Raw genomic sequence first — 16,519 nt, forward strand, 5'->3', positions numbered from 1 at the left:
CCCAAAGACACAATGCAGAAATGGGCTTGTCTGAAAAGAAAGTTTCGGTACATTACTCGCTCTCCCACCGAACTACAAGCAAAGCGGATCCATAAAACTCATAAGTGGTAATATGAAAGCTTGATTAACCCAGAAATGTGAATACTCCAACGTAAGATTTAATGGATTTTATATTCGGAGTATGGAATGCCCTTGGAGCCGCAAGTATTAAAAACACATGCCATAACAAAACTGAAAGAATTGATTATCACTGCATATGCTGAAAAATTATGTTCAGGCAATCTTCATTTTGGCTCGTTTCATGGCTGGTTTCTAAAAGAAATCAAGAGAAATTCCTACCCTTTTTAAAATTCAAACATCTACACACAGCCCTGTAATATAAAGGTACTATGAGGGCGCCACATAATATTAACATGGCTTACTAGCCATCCTTTAGTTTGGATTGCCACCATGCCCCTGCACTCCAGCATTAAAAAGGTACAGGACCCCTGGACAGTTAAGTCCAGTCAAAGGCGACTATGGGGTGCGGAGCTCATCTCACTTTCAGGCCAAGGGAGCCGGTGTTTGTCCACAGACAGCTTTCCAGGTCATGTGGCCAGCATGACTAAACCACTTATGGTGCAATGGGAACACCGTGATGGAAACCTGAGCACACGGAAACCTTTCCGCCACAGCAGTACCTATTTATCTACTTGCGCACAGGCGTGCTTTTGAACTGCTAGGAGTTGGGACAGAGCAACTCCAGCATTAATGTAACAGTCAAGCTTGCATGGGAGGAATTAGTTTAGAAACCACTGGAAGTAACTAAACAAACAAACCACGGAAAGTTAGAAAAGGCCTCCTAGAAAAACAGATTGATGAAGTAATTAAACGCTTAAATGGCTGTCCTTAACAGTCTTGTTTGGAAGCAAGACCTATTGATTTCAGTACAACTTAGGGCCAAACTAGACACAGCAGTAAATGTGTCTTAGCATCCAATACTGGGGGGGGGGGGGTTTAGGAAAAAAATGCAGATTGCAGCAGCTGGGGTGGGGTGGGGGCCTGATAATTAAAAGAATCAAAGCATGTGGAGGGGGGAATTTAACTCTTTCCTCTCTTGCTAATGTCTCAAAGAAAAATTGTCTTCTGAAGCTGGAATTTGCTCTGAAGGCAGAGGACACTCACTAGTGCTTAAAGGAGATTACCTCCCAAGGAGGGAATTTCTTTGGAACCAAGCACTGAAGAAAAATAGTGAAATCTCCCTTCCATAACTGTTCTGATCCAATTAATTAACATTTCACCTTGCCCCCCACCCAGCCAATAAAAAGCTGATTCAATTGGCATTTTTTAAAAGCTGCACCCTAGATGCAAATATGCATTTACTACTGTCATGTGTAGTTTGACCCTTTTTCCCGTGTTTTACTTATTCATTCATAAAATTTATTCACCACTTGATTTTAAAAAACCTGAAAGCAGTTTATAGAAGGTAAAACAGTAAAATCAAGAAAGGTTTGCGACTCAAGTTAAAATACTAAAACTGACTAAAATTAACTAAACTTTCTAAGGACCTGAATACCTTTTAAAATAACATTTTAAGCCCCAGAGTGTTCCATGTACTATGAAAATAGTATTTTACATGCAAGCCAAAACACATACCTATATTAACATTTACCTGTTTCAATATCGGTTAAATGAAGCATAGAATCAAACCCTCCGCTGAGAACACCTCTCCCACAGGGGGTCCACTGGGCAGCTCGAACGGCACAGGTGTGGCAAAGGTATGTTTTCAAGCAACGGCCCCGATCCACAGCATCCCAAACCTAAAAGGGAAATATAATGAACTTTAAAAAAGATGAGCCGACCAACTGCAGCAAGGGCCAACAGGGAATAGCAGTGGCTTCTGATCGGTCACTTTAAGATCTCTTTGAGAGTATCATTAGGAAGCAACACTTTTGCATCTTGGAATGCAAACGGCTAAAATGAAGAAACTGCTCGGAAGTGAAGCAGCCACATTAGTTGTGTTTATAACGGGAAGTGGGAAATGGCCTCGTCACACCATTCAAGATGGAACGTTATTCAGAGCCATAGAATATCTGGCAACCACGAGCGCACGGGGCTATTCTGCAGAAGGAAGTCTATCAACAACAATAGCAACAGAATCATAGATTTGGAAGGGACAGCGAGGGCCATCTGGTCCCACCCACTGCAATGCCAGATGAGTCTCTGTGAAGAGGAAATTCTATACAGAGAAGATCCTCTCCTGGGCTACAACTGCACAAAACATACGAAGATGACAAAGCTAGATGTAGTTCCTATCTGGAGGACATACATAAAAGTGGTAGATAACCACATTCAATTAGCACCAGAAACAGGTCTTAGAGTCATAGCATTGTAAAGTTGTAAGAGACCCCCGGGTCATCTCGTCCAACCCCCTGCAATACAGAAATCTCAGCTATAGCATCCATGACATATGGCCTTTCAGCCTCTGCTTAGAAACCTCCAAGGAAAGAGCGTCCACAACCTCCCGAGGGAGACCACTCCACTGTCAAACAGCTCTTATTCAGTTTTGAATTATGGTGCTGGAGGAGCCTCTTGAGAGTCCCATGGACTGCAAGAAGATCAAACCTATCCATTCTAAAGGAAATCAGCCCTGAGTGCTCACTGGAAGGACAGATCCTGAAGCTGAGGCTCCAATACTTTGGCCACCTCATGAGAAGAGAAGACTCCCTGGAAAAGACCCTGATGTTGGGAAAGATGGAGGGCACAAGGAGAAGGGGACGACAGAGGATGAGATGGTTGGACAGTGTTCTTGAAGATACCAGCATGAGTTTGACCAAACTGTGGGAGGCAGTGGAAGACAGGAGTGCCTGGCGTGCTCTGGTCCATGGGGTCACAAAGAGTGGTACACGACTAAACGACTAAACAACAACAACATACATATTCAGCAGTATTCATGAAAGAGCCTTTTGTGCAGCCCTGTGTTTGCCTGCAACCAAACACAAGGGAGCGCCAGTGGGGAGCAGTGGTTCGAATGCTGGGCTAAGACCCGAGGGTACCAGGGTTCCAATCCCCACTCACCAACAAAGCTCACTGGGTGACCCTGGGCCACTCATTGTCTCTTAGCCTAACTTACCTCACTGGGTTGTTGTGAGGATAAAATGGGGAGGAGAACTACTGTATGTACGCCACCTTGGCCTCCTTGTTGCAAAGGTGGTGTCAGGGAACTGACATCGGACCTAGAGGTGGAGGGAAGGCTCTCAAATTATGCTGGAGAAGGGCCCAGCAGGGAGAGAGGCAGCTCTGCAGATGGGGAAGCAAATCAGCGCAACCCCAGGGATATAGAGGGGCTGATGGGGGAATCGGCGAGAGGGCTCCAGGACTCTTCACTGGACGCCAGCGGGGAGAGCACGGGTCCTCTGCTACCCACGCCCACCCTGCGCAGAAGACTTCCGCGCAGAGAGAGTAGGAGGAGACTGGGTGTCAAACAACTTTTATGTTGGAAAAGATTTAAGAAACGCCCACTGACGGATTCTGCTAGCGACTGAGGCAGCCACGAAGTGAAGTGCTGTCCAGACTGAAAGGTTTAGCAAGGCAACAAAGCCTGGAGAGGCGGCAACTTACTCACGAGCAACCCATGCACATTACAGGTGGCATATAAATATAAAACAAAATACATGAGAACATACACACTGTGACGCACGGATGCACATTTTGACAGAAATATGGCTTGGATCCGAACTAAGGTTCCAGTGGTGGATGCATCCCATGGGTATAATTCCACAAACCAGACCAGCAGAGGGGGGGGGCATTTTTCACCCCTCTCCCCTTCCCCCTTTGCCCCCTTGAAAATCTGTTCCAGGGTGTTGGAGGAAGCTCTTGAGGGGCAATGTGGGGGTCTGCATGGGGAAGGGTGGGTCAGTGAAAAATGCCTCCACTGGACTCCAGGTTCCTCCATGAAGAAAAGGAGTCCTTCATCCATGGAGCACTAGTTAGGATCCCAGCTAGTATATTATTAGCGGTGTCCCCATTTCCCATCAATCTCAGACAGTTCAGTAGGATTAGGTGGCAAAGCATGTCAAATGCTGAGACTGAAAAGATTGAACACAGTTACATGCTGTCTCTGTACTGACCCCTTCCCTAAAGCCCAGCTGGCATGTTCCAGGAAGTCTATCTTACACTGGAATTCATTAAGCAGTCACACCACAGCCAACTTATTCACCTTGGTTTTTTTATAAAAAATAAAATTAAAGAGGGAGTGGTTAATTTGAGACCAACCTGCAATTATTCAAATATTTCAGAATATGTATGAAATAACATTTCCTTCCGCACTTCAGGAAGAAGCCCATCATCCAGAACCAGTGTAGAGGAGGGTTCACCAATATGGTGCCCTGATATGGTGTTCTGAAGAGCACACATAACCTGGACCAGGCAGGTTTCATTGGTTACAAGGGGCAAGAGTCAACCCAAATAATTGGCCTCGGGATTCCAATCACCTTGTCTTCTTCCTTTGGCAACGGCAGTTTAAGCTTGTATTTCAAATCTGGACAGGTTAAGTGTTCCAAACATCTCGTCTAGACTAGCTTGCAAGACTGGATTTAAAGTAAAAGGAGAGAACCTTGCATTCTGAAACTATATTAAAGGCAATAAATTAGTGTGTGGCAGGCACAATTTCCTGAAAATTTCCTGAAAACGCTGGAACTGATCATGAAAGATTTCTGTTGCCACATTTATCATCCTCGGCTAGTTCAAGAAACAATCTTATCACTTATCAGCCATCTATACTTTATATTTCATCTCCACAAAAGCAATGCAGCTTTAGTAGTTGCCTGATGCCCTTACTATTAAATAACTTTGCTATGGAATTATGACGGTGACTCTGTGGACTGAAATTGGAAGTAAGATTCTACATATTCACACATAGCAAGGCATTAGTTTTATATACCATATATAAGGCAATCGGTGAACCCAGCAGAGTTTTTAGAGGACATCTTTTATTTACAGGGTGCCCCTCGCTCCTAAACCACGTATCTGTTTAGTTTAAATCTCAGCCCAGCTTTACTTTAGTGAAAATCAGAGTTCAGATGGTCACAATCAGTCTGCGTAGGTCTGAATCCAAGTGGTTGGTTTGCAAACCACAGTGTTCAAGAGTTAAGACAGGCTCCCATGAAGTGAATTGCTATCAGAAGCATATAGGAAGGCTGGAGGAAACAGACCTTTGCAAATTTCAATATGAATGACTTGATCTGCACATTTCACAACGGTGCACAGATCACAACAGTGCTGCCCATCATATATCAAACTTCAGCAAATGTTGCAGTGTAGTTCTCAGCTCAGCAAAAAGCAGGAATATGTTTTAAAATGCATACTTTGAAGATAAAATATGTTTAGAAATGCTTGCTTCGATAAAATACATTTAGAAATGCCTATTTCAATTTTTATAAGAAATACTTTGAAAACCTTCACACATATTTTTTATAAACTGCAAATGAATGTGGAAAGGGAATGGAACAGAATTACGAATGAACACATGCAAAAGTGACACAGAGCACAAATAGACTGATCCATCCATCCTTAGAGGTATGGAAAGTCTATTGACCATTGGCCATTTTGGCTGTGGTTGATGGGAAAATCTGTAGAGCCACAGGTTCCCCTTCTCTGGCTAGTTCATATAAGACAACAATAACAAATCATTGTAATAAAGGTTGGAAATAATAAGGCATTTAATTTCCACAACATTTGAATAGATGGTGGGAATTACAACTTGTAATTATACTTTGGGTTTCAGGATAATCAAGATATCCCATTAATCAAAAGTTATCAGCGTTATAGTCATTATTTTTAGCACATTTTAATAACAAATATATCTTCAAAGTTTATCAGAACAGTAATACCCAGCTAACATGCTAATGGGTCTCTTTACAAGACATTATGTTGATTTACTGTTTTGTATTAAGAGCGCAATGCTAATATCCCATGGTAATAAAAATGTTGGATTAACATGCAGGATTACTATCTTCTACTTGGTTTTTGATCCCTTTTTTGCTATTTAGCTTTCAAGCTGCATAGTACAATTGGTTTTTCAGGTCAACTTAAACTTACTATCAGAGTTAGCATACCTAATAAATTAGTGTTCAAATTCCTGAATTGGGGAGAACCAGTCTACATCAGCTTGCTGGCTGGGATGGTGGGAGTTGTAGTCTAAAACATCTGAAAGGAATGGGGTGTTAAGAAAAGTACAGCTACAGGTGTCTTGTGACTGTCTTATCTGAGCAGCTGGGCAAACTATCATGTAGCATTGGGTAGACAAGGCTGAAGTTACAGCATCCATTGTTGGGAAGTACAGGAGAATCTTTTGGAGATGCGGAGATTGTTGGAACAATCTTGTGAAAGTGTGGAAGACTTTGTGAAAAGCTTATCTGAGAAAAGTTGGACAACCTGCAAGACTTCTGGATTGAGAGAATTCTAGCAGTTGCAGGACTTTGTTAGCAACTGGATTTTGCGCTTGCTGTGTAGACTTTGTCCCAGCAAGAATTTTATAAGCTGGAACCCTCTCTGGGCTCAGAGAGTGAAGACTTCTTGCAGCAACTGTAGTGTGCATCTATAGTGTGTGTATATGCTAAGTAAAAGCTATCTCTGCTACACAGTTGTTTCCTGTGGTGAACTTAAGCGCTTGACTGAACTTCTGTGGCACATACACAACACCCAACATAGGGTTGGGAGAGGCTGTCATGGACAAACATATCATATAATACAAACACCAAAGTGTATTGGCCAAGAGTAATTTTCTGTGATCCAGTAGCTTGGGGGTGGGCAGATAACCATAGAAGTTAGTCCCCATCAAATCTCTGAATGTCTGAATCATGCATTATTTTTTATCACACATGAACATCTCTGGGGAATGCTAAGAGGGTATGTGCTGAGCAGGAAACTGCATGAACCAGACCCTGACTGCATGCTGTCTCAATGAATCAACACAACTTCAATTTGGGCTCCCCATGGTGCAACTTAATTCTTTCTTAGGACACAAAAATCATTCTTTGACATGGCAACTGATGGGCCTTTGCTCTATTTCTGTACCTTCAAATAGATGCTATATTGAGCAATCAGGTATTGCAAAGTCTTTGAGAATAGATTCAAGGCAAGTCACGCTGTCAATATAGTTTATTTTGCCCTATTTGCGGAGAAGTGTTAAAAAATGCTGTTGGAAATAACTCTTCAGAAAGACTTGATGATCCTGTCACATTTTACTAGACTAATAAAGAGTAAATCATACCCAGCTGGAATCTGGAAAAGGGGAGTTTTTGAGAGAGCTGATGGTTGAGTAAAGTTGAAAAGACAGGCTGTAAATTACTTAGAAGATATTTGGTGTACTTAAACGATTAACTATAAAAAGGCAATTTTCGCAAGAAGTGTGTGTGTGTGTGTGTGTGTGTGTGTGTGTGTGTAAGAGAGGGGAGAGGCTGTGCTGCACACTTTTATCTGTTCTTTCAAAGTAGACAAACAAATATCCCATTAAAGACTGACCATATAAGAAAGTCACAAAATTCAGTATTTTACGCCCAGTACCCCAACTTGTAAGCAGGTGTTTTTTCTAATGAGATACCAAGACTGCATGAGATATTCTCTACAGAGCACATAAGATTCGTTCAGACCATGCTCATTTTCTCCCTCCTCAAGACCTAATTGCTTCTCCTCTGCCAAGGGATGGGCTCCACTACCTGTCAGAAGGCCCAATCCTGCTTATGCACCATCTGCCTGCTCTGATAGCTCTCTCTGCACACCAAACCTTTCCTCTTCACTCAGCTGCCTTCCTCTCTTTTTCGAAGCCAGTGAGCCGGTGCCACTGACACGGGAGGAAGATATAATTTCATAGGAGCATAAGAAGTTACAATTGGCAAAACCTATTTGGTGTTTCGCAACTTTCCGACTAGTTGCAGGACCTTAGCCAGACCTAGCAGAGTACACGCAGAATCCACGGAAGCAATTGGCAACTTGGCTGCAGATAGGATGGACGAAGCAGGAACCAGGAACTTGTAGTTAGGTGTTTATTATATACAGTGGACTATTTACAGGAACAGAACACAGATCTTTAGCTAGCTCTCTCATACACGACTTACAACTCCTACACTGACACAGAACTACTGAACTCTGAACTACGAACCAACACATTCCAGTTAGTAGGCCATTAATTATCACTCCCTTGAGAGAGCTTGACCAATCAGGGAGCTGTCTCCATGTCTCTGTTATCACCAGGCAGACATGACGTTCTGACTGACTGCCAAACCTTAATTGACTCTGCACGTACAGAGTTTCCCAACAGTTACCTTATACAGAGTCAGGCCACTGGTACAACTAGCTCAGTACTGTCTGCACTGACTGGCAGTGGCTCCCCAGGGTTTCTGGCTCTACCTGGGGATGCCGAGGACTGAACCTTCTGCATGCAGAACAGATGCTGGTTGAGCTGGCTGGCTTTCACAGCACTGTTTGTCTCTGGGCCCCAAGAGACAAGGCTTTACACTGCCCACCCACAACCTGGTGCCCTCCAGATATTGTTAGACCAGTGGCGTAGCGTGGGTTGTCAGCACCCAGGGCAAGGCAAGTAATTTGCGCCCCCTAACCCGTGGATTTGCGCCCCCTAACCCTAACCCCCAGATGTTGCGCCCGGTGCGGACGGCCCCCCCTGCACCCCCCACGCTACGCCACTGTGTTAGACTACAACTCCCATCACCCCTGAATGTTGGCCAGGCTGGCTGGGGCATCCGGAGGGCCCCAGGTTGCAGAGGTCTCGTTTACCGTAATTGGTCTGACACCAGTATATTTACTTCATACTCTTAAAAGAGTTTGCCCTGTGTTGGCCTCAGAGGCAACTGAGCAATAAAAGGCAAGTTCTCTTTTTCTTCAGACTTAAAGGTAATCAATGGCGCTTGTGATTGTCAAAGAGATTAGATGAAACAGACCCTTCAGAAGCCAATTATAATGATAAAGGGTATGTAGCAAAAGATACACAGAAGGGTAATCTGCTGATCGGCAAGGGGACGCCAAGAGGCCAGCGCAGTGCTCAGGGTCAGAGTCTAAACAAGATTCACACTTGCCAAGAAACCACACCAGAGGTTCCTGTGCTAAACAGGAGTCGGATAATGACTGGCACAGGCTGAAACACATGCAAGACTGTATCTTGATAAGAAACTGGTGCAGTAGTTATGGCATCAGCAACAGGAATGAGAAGACCTGGGTTCAAAATCTTATTCAGACATGAAGCTCACTGAACTACCTTGGGCTCTGCACAGCCTACCGCAGAAGGCTGCAGTGAGGATAAAATGTGAGAGAACCATGTACACTACAGGATATAAAGGCAATTAATGAATGTGTTCTAGACTGTTGAGACGGATCAGAGATTGCCATCACTTGTCCCTCCCTCCCCCCCCCCAGCCCCGCTGCTGCCCATTTGTATTTCCAGCACCTGCAAGCTCATATTCTATTTAAAACCAAAGGGTGCCTGATGTAGCGGATCCAACCACCTATCACCAATTAATAATGCGGCAGATTTGCCCCGCTAACTGCCCCTATTAAATACAGCGCACAATCCTCATTGTCCACCAATTAACAGGAAGTTTTGCAAATTTACCACAGGATGTCTGGGGGGGGGTTGTGTGAGGGGAAATTGAATGATTTAGAGTCCCAGGCAGGAGTTGATCAAACAAATAAGAAAAGTGTGTTCAACAAAGAGAAGTTAACTTATTACTAGAAGTGGGCAAAAAAGATGTCACGGGCTTAAATACACTAGTATAGGCACAGCTCTTCTTAAACTCCAGTCGCTATTAATCAGTTGGTAAGATGCTTAAATCAGTTTCTGTAACTTAGCTAGGACAGGTGGTTCCGTTAAATATTTTTATTGCAGAACAGCTTCCTTCGCAGATTTATTACCCTGGTTCATGAGCGAGGGGCACTTTTCCCCAGTTACCCACTCACTTAACAGTCTTACTCCTGAGGTATTCCAAAATTGCATAACAGACCCAGGGGACGCTCCTGTCTGTCTACGTTTCCCAGACCCTCAACCCAGTCTCCCTATCTAAGCTGCGAGTCTCTGTCCTTTCGCTATGAATGTTCTCCTCATTGTGGATGTTCAACTGAACTCAGAACCAGTTCTCCCTCAGTCAGAGCCTCTCCTACTCTCTCTCTCACTCCTTAACTCCCATCTCAAAACAAGCCCTATCCATCTTCTCAAATCCAGCCCCAGCTCTCCTCTTAAATCAAGCCCTATCTCATAACCTGAACCTTAGCCCTCTCTAACTCTCTTCCTCAGAAACTGCTCCTTTTATTCTCCCTCCCAAGGTGCTGCTCCTCCCCCTTCTGTGACGAGCTGACTTTGTAGCCAATCAGAGAGAGGCCCCGGCACTCTGGTGGAATTTCAGGAGGAACTGCATCACCAGACTCTGGTCTGGCTCAGCCATCCGTCATGCCTGACTTTTTGTGAGCCAATTCAAAGAAATCTCAATTCCTTCCACATATCAGCTGTAAACCAACAAATGCGTCTGATCACAAGGAAAGCATTTTAAAGTCTTTATTCCCCTTTAATTCCTGATGGGGTTTTTTGACGCCGCTGATCAAATCATGTTAGTTGCCGTTTTGAATTTTTTATTGTTTCTAGATTTGTAGTTTTAATAATAGTGGTAGCCACCTTGCAGAACTGGAATGCAGGATGCGAGCGCTTTAATAACTGTCGGCAACAGAAAATTATCTGTGGCTGCTGAGTGAGGACATGCAACAAATCTCAGTGAAATCTACCACCTAGGGACAGGTTTTAAGTGCAGTGCCTTAGCAAAAACTTTTGTGATTGCCAGCTCATGGCAGGCAAAGGGTAGGGAACCCAATGCCTGAGGTCAAACATGGCCATCCAACTCCCCCTCTCTGGCCCTCACTCCCTAGGCCACTGGGCTCTGCGTTGTGCCCTTTTTCCTGGCTGGAAACCCTGGAAATGCATCTTGCTCGCCTGGAAGGCGAAGCGTGAGGGCACATCTGTAGACTTTTGTGTGGCTGCAGGTCTGAAAAATATACATGATAAGGAAGGAGACAGAAAGCCAAGGATAGGATAGGATTCATTATACAGTGGTACCTCGGGTTAAGTACTTAATTTGTTTTGGAGCTCCGTTCTTAACCTGAAACTGTTCTTAACCTGAAGCACCATTTTAGCTAATGGGGCCTCCTGCTGCTGCTGTGCCGCCGGAGCACGATTTCTGTTCTCATCCTGAAGCAAAGTTCTTAACCTGAGGTACTATTTCTGGGTTAGCAGAGTCTGTAACCTGAAAGACATGTCCAACCAGTCGACTGCAATCGACAGGTACTGTAGATCGCCGGGTGATCTTGGTCGATCGCGGTCATTCGTCGGCAAGTAATGTCGCCGCCCCCTAGTTTCTTCCACCGGCTGCACAGTAGCATTGAGCGCAGGTCAAGGTGGCAAGCGGAAGCAATGTTGGCTTTAGTGCTGTGTGTCAATGTCAGCGCTGTACTTTCAGGAGATTGCTTTATTGTCATCCTCGCTCCATAAAAGCTCGACTACCCAAGGGACCCCCCCCCCCAAAAAAAGCTCATCAACTTAAGGATTTCCACACCCAAAAACTCAGGGTACTCCCCCCTAAAAAAAAAAGCTCAACAACTCTTGGCACCCCCCGAAAAAAATGCACGCTCCTCCTTCCTCCAATGACAATGGGTAGATCACTGCCATTTCTTTTATACTAGGAGCAGATCACATTCTCTTCTGAGTGCCTGCTCTTCTGCAATACTTGCATACATGCACTGTTTTTATCTACACAATGTCCTTGTTCACAAGTAACACTTAGCCAGCCCATGGCACAGTGGCAACGAGCAAATGTTTGAGCTCCTGGAGAGATCGAGGCCTCTTCTGTCACTTTATTGCTGCACTGAGCTAAGCCATGTGTGTAGTCCAGACCAGTGGTTGTGTTTTAGCTCTCCCTGACAAACCATAGAACAAACCTTGTCATATCATATAATGCGTCCTAGAATTCCAAAGTTGCATTAAAAAAAAATCAAGACTAGTTTTCTGCTAGTTTTAAAAACAACTTGGCTTGGTTCCTCTTCATCCTGGAGAAGAGTGACTAGTGGGGTGCCACAGGGTTCTGTCTTGGGCCCGGTCTTATTCAACATCTTTATCAACGACTTGGATGATGGACTCAAGGGCATCCTGATCAAATTTGCAGATGACACCAAACTGGGGTGGGGTGGCTAACACCCCAGAGGACAGGATCACACTTCAAAACGACCTTGACAGATTAGAGAACTGGGCCAAAACAAACAAGATGAACTTTAACAGGGAGAAATGTAAAGTATTGCACTTGGGCAAAAAAAATGAGAGGCACAAATACAAGATGGGGGACACCTGGCTTGAGAGCAGTACATGTGAAAAGGATCTAGGAGTCTTGGTTGACCACAAACTTGACATGAGCCAACAGTGTGACGCGGCAGCTAAAAAAGCCAATGCAATTCTGGGCTGCATCAATAGGAGTATAGCATCTAGATCAAGGGAAGTAACAGTGCCGCTGTATTCTGCTCTGGTCAGACCTCACCTGGAGTACTGTGTCCAGTTCTGGGCACCACAGTTCAAGAAGGACACTGACAAACTGGAACATGTCCAGAGGAGGGCAACCAAAATGGTCAAAGGCCTGGAAACGATGCCTTATGAGGAACGGCTAAGGGAGCTGGGCATGTTTAGCCTGGAGAAGAGGAGGTTAAGGGGTGATATGATAGCCATGTTCAAATATATAAAAGGATGTCATATAGAGGAGAGAGAAAGGTTGTTTTCTGCTGCTCCAGAGAAGCGGACACAGAGCAATGGATCCAAACTACAAGAAAGAAGATTCCACCTAAACATTAGGAAGGACTTCCTGACAGTAAGGGCTGTTCGACAGTGGAATTTGCTGCCAAGGAGTGTGGTGGAGTCTCCTGCTTTGGAGGTCTTTAAGCAGAGGCTTGACAACCATATGTCAAGAGTGCTCTGATGGTGTTTCCTGCTTGGCAGGGGGCTGGACTCGATGGCCCTTGTGGTCTATTCCAACTCTATGATTCTATGCCTTTTTATTCTCTGAAAACCGAGATTGGATAAAGTTAACAGCTTAAAATATATGCATTTCAAGCTGCCAACTGAATGATCATTTTTACAGGAAAAGAAACAGTTAACATTTGCAATTGCAAACAGTTGTTTAATTTTTCAATAGTTTTTTTTTAAGGCAACAATAATGCAAAATGGCACTGTTGTTTCCCCCACAGCGTGCTGCGAAAGGCTAAGAGAGTTTTAAAAAGAAAAAGGAAAAACCTCCATTTTATCCATGCAGTGAAGAACATTAAATGGGTCAAATCAGTTAAAAGCAAAGCACATACAGGATATTATAGTGGGATAATTCAATGGCCCAGAGACAAAAAAAAAGTTAGTGGGATATTTCTATGATCAAAACTGAATATACTAAAATGTTAGCGAATAAAGAAACTCCAACAGAGCAGTTTAAAGGAAATATTGAAGGTGCTCATTCTTGAGATGGGAATGTATGACTTTTGTAACTAGAACTTTGAAGCAAAAACTTCAGAACAAGTGAAATTTAGGAAAGCAAACTTATTTATACTGCAGGGATTAGAAATCTCAGATTCATGTTGCTAACCCCTTGGGACCTGTGAGCATATTTGAAAAGCTGAGAAACTGTTGTGAACACCACAACTTTCCCATCCCCAAATGTAGCTTGCCCAAAACAGTCTCCTACATCACAAGTAGGCTTGGGGAAAAGTCTATTGGCTAAAGATGGCCTCCTTCAGTGGAGGAAGGAGGGGGGAGCAATTCTGAGAGTTCATGTGCACCTGTGGGCACCACGTTGGCGATCTATGTAAAATCATCCGCATGCTTGCACACAAACACTAGGGCAACATGCAGCCTTCCATTTCATGCCCTACAAACTACTGTAAACATACTGTACGGCAATATATTTAATCCCAAACAACAAACATTCTCTTATACTCTAAATTGTTATAAAGGTAAAGGTAAAGGTACCCCTGCCGTACGGGCCAGTCGTGTCCGACTCTAGGGTTGTGCGCCCGTCTCACTTAAGAGGCCGGGGGCCAGCGCTGTCTGGAGACACTTCCGGGTCACGTGGCCAGCGTGACAAAGCTGCATCTGGCGAGCCAGCGCAGCACACGGAAACACCGTTTACCTTCCCGCCAGTAAGCAGTCCCTATTTATCTACTTGCACCCGGGGGTGCTTTCGAACTGCTAGGTTGGCAGGCGCTGGGACCAAGCAACGGGAGCGCACCCCGCCGCGGGGATTCGAACCGCCAACCTTTCGATCGGCAAGTCCTAGGCACTGAGGCTTTTACCCACAGCGCCACCCGCGTCCCCTAAATTGTTATAGGATAGGCTAAATGATATGGAAGTGAGAGCTGGACCATAAAGAAGGCTGATTGCCGGAGAATTGATGCTTTTGAATTATGGTGCTGGAGGAGACTCTTGAGAGTCCCATGGACTGCAAGAAGATCCAACCTATCCATTCTGAAGGAAATCAGCCCTGAGTGCTCACTGGAAGGACAGATCCTGAAGCTGAGGCTCCAATACTTTGGCCACATCATGAGAAGAGAAGACTCCCTGGAAAAGACCCTGATGTTGGGAAAGATGAAGGGCACAAGGAGAAGGGGACGACAGAGGACGAGATGGTTGGACAGTGTTCTCGAAGCTACCAGCATGAGTTTGACCAAACTGCGGGAGGCAGTGGAAGACAGGAGTGCCTGGTGTGCTCTGGTCCATGGGGTCACGTAGAGTCGGATACGACTAAACAACTAAACAACAACAACAACAAAGGCTAAATGATATTTAGGCAAGATAAACAAGTGCAAGTGGGCAGTGGGGGCGCAAGGAGAGAAAGCTTCTGGAATGTGCAGTAGCAAGGTAGAGAACAAGCTCAGGTGCTTTCCCTTGCTGTGAGGATTGGGGTGTTACAAGCATCTCCCTATTTTCCCAGCACTGGAGCGAGTGTGATGCTGCCGCAGAAGCAAGCATACAGAAAAAAGAGTAGTTGTCGTTTTTAATGAAGTGCTCACAATACAATCTTGTGATGTTTATTTTCTGCATAGTTTTTTGCTCAGCCGAAGCGATTTGGGCTTAATGGATAAGTCAACCCTAAATGTAGTCCAGGGGTCACCAAGGCGGTGCCCGTAAGTGCAATGGTGCCCCTGAGGTCTTCCCCTGGTGCCCACAAAGACTTCAAGCTCTCTGCACTCCCTGCCCCCTTGGTCATGAAAAGTACATGAAGCTGAAGGAGAAAGCTAGAAGCGTGACACTCTTTCCCACTTCCTCTTTCAGCTTTTCAAGGCTCAAGTTAATTCTACTGGATCTGACTTTTACCTTGATCTCTTGGTAAAGCTTCCCACCTATCTGTCTGTCTATCGATCTCTAATCTGTTTATGTGTTTGTTTGTCTGTCTGTCTGTCTGACTGTCTGTCTGTCTATGTATGCAGACCTACGGAGGGACATGATCCAGATAAACACAGACAGTCTGACCCCCCACAACAGCTATTAGGTTAACCCTTCCCTCTCCAAATGTAATTCTCCCCTCTGCCCACCTCCCAAGACGAGCTGCAGCAGAGGAAGGGTGGGATGTGGAGGGGGAGGGGTGCATCCATCCCAAAGTACAGCAGCTCCCCCACCTTTGGTTTTACACCAACAAGATTTGTAGGCTCTAGGCTTGCTTAATTTAAGCTTTTTGCAATTCCCAACATTTTTGTTTTGCAAGACTTCAAGATCGCCAGTGTTGGATTGAAAATAAAATGTGGGAACTACATCAAGCAATAAAGCATGCATATCAGGGGTTTAATGTTAGAATTCCTGCTCCATGATTGCAGTCATGGGATTGTTGTCTTTCACATGACGGTTTATGTTTTGACTCCACAGAGGGGGAAGTGACAGAGACAGGATGTTTGTGTTACTGTGTTCCTTGAAGTGGGACTATTGTCCTTTGTTTTCTCTCTTTGCTGTCTAATGCTAGAGAGAGAGGGAGCCCTGCTGCAGTGTGGTGTGTGTGTTTATATGTAAATAAAGTAGATTAGCCAAAATGCTGAGTTGCTGAGGTCTGTTATGCATGATGCACAAACTCTGCGGATCCCTAAGTGTGCCTATGTCTGTTGGCATCGGTCACTGTGATGTTCGGGCAGAAGAAATCTTTTGAAGCTCCCAAACGATCAACCAGGAGGGAGGGAACATGCCAGTCGGGCATGTGTCTCTGCCAGGGTCCTACTCGAGAGTAGGATGAGCTCCTGACATCTAATACATAATAACAGAAGGAGACAAGGGGAAATCCTAGGTTTTTTTCCTTTTTTTCTCTTGCTTTTTAAGCTGATGCATCAAGAAGTAAAATCTTCAAATTTTATTTGGGTGTAAACGGGCTAAGGAATGGGTGGTTGGTGCTGCACCCACTGACCCCATCCCCAACCTCCAAGTGTTCAAGGATCACCCAGGTCTCTAAGTGGCTTACTGATTAAACAACTCTGAACC

General features: G+C 44.7%; 1 protein-coding gene across 2 annotated transcripts in view; it reads right to left on the reverse strand.

The window, feature by feature from the left end:
• The window catches only part of WDR25 (WD repeat domain 25), a 423,366-nt gene that overhangs the window by 367,293 nt on the left and 39,554 nt on the right, over window positions 1–16,519 (reverse strand). For both annotated transcript variants that reach the window (XM_082218380.1, XM_082218381.1), the window contains exon 3: window positions 1,652–1,799. In XM_082218380.1, coding sequence (XP_082074506.1) covers window positions 1,652–1,799 — 148 coding nt within the window. The remainder of the gene's footprint in view (window positions 1–1,651; window positions 1,800–16,519) is intronic.

This window comes from Podarcis vaucheri, assembly GCF_965113315.1.
Source record: "Podarcis vaucheri genome assembly, chromosome: 1".
NCBI lineage: Eukaryota > Metazoa > Chordata > Lepidosauria > Squamata > Lacertidae > Podarcis > Podarcis vaucheri.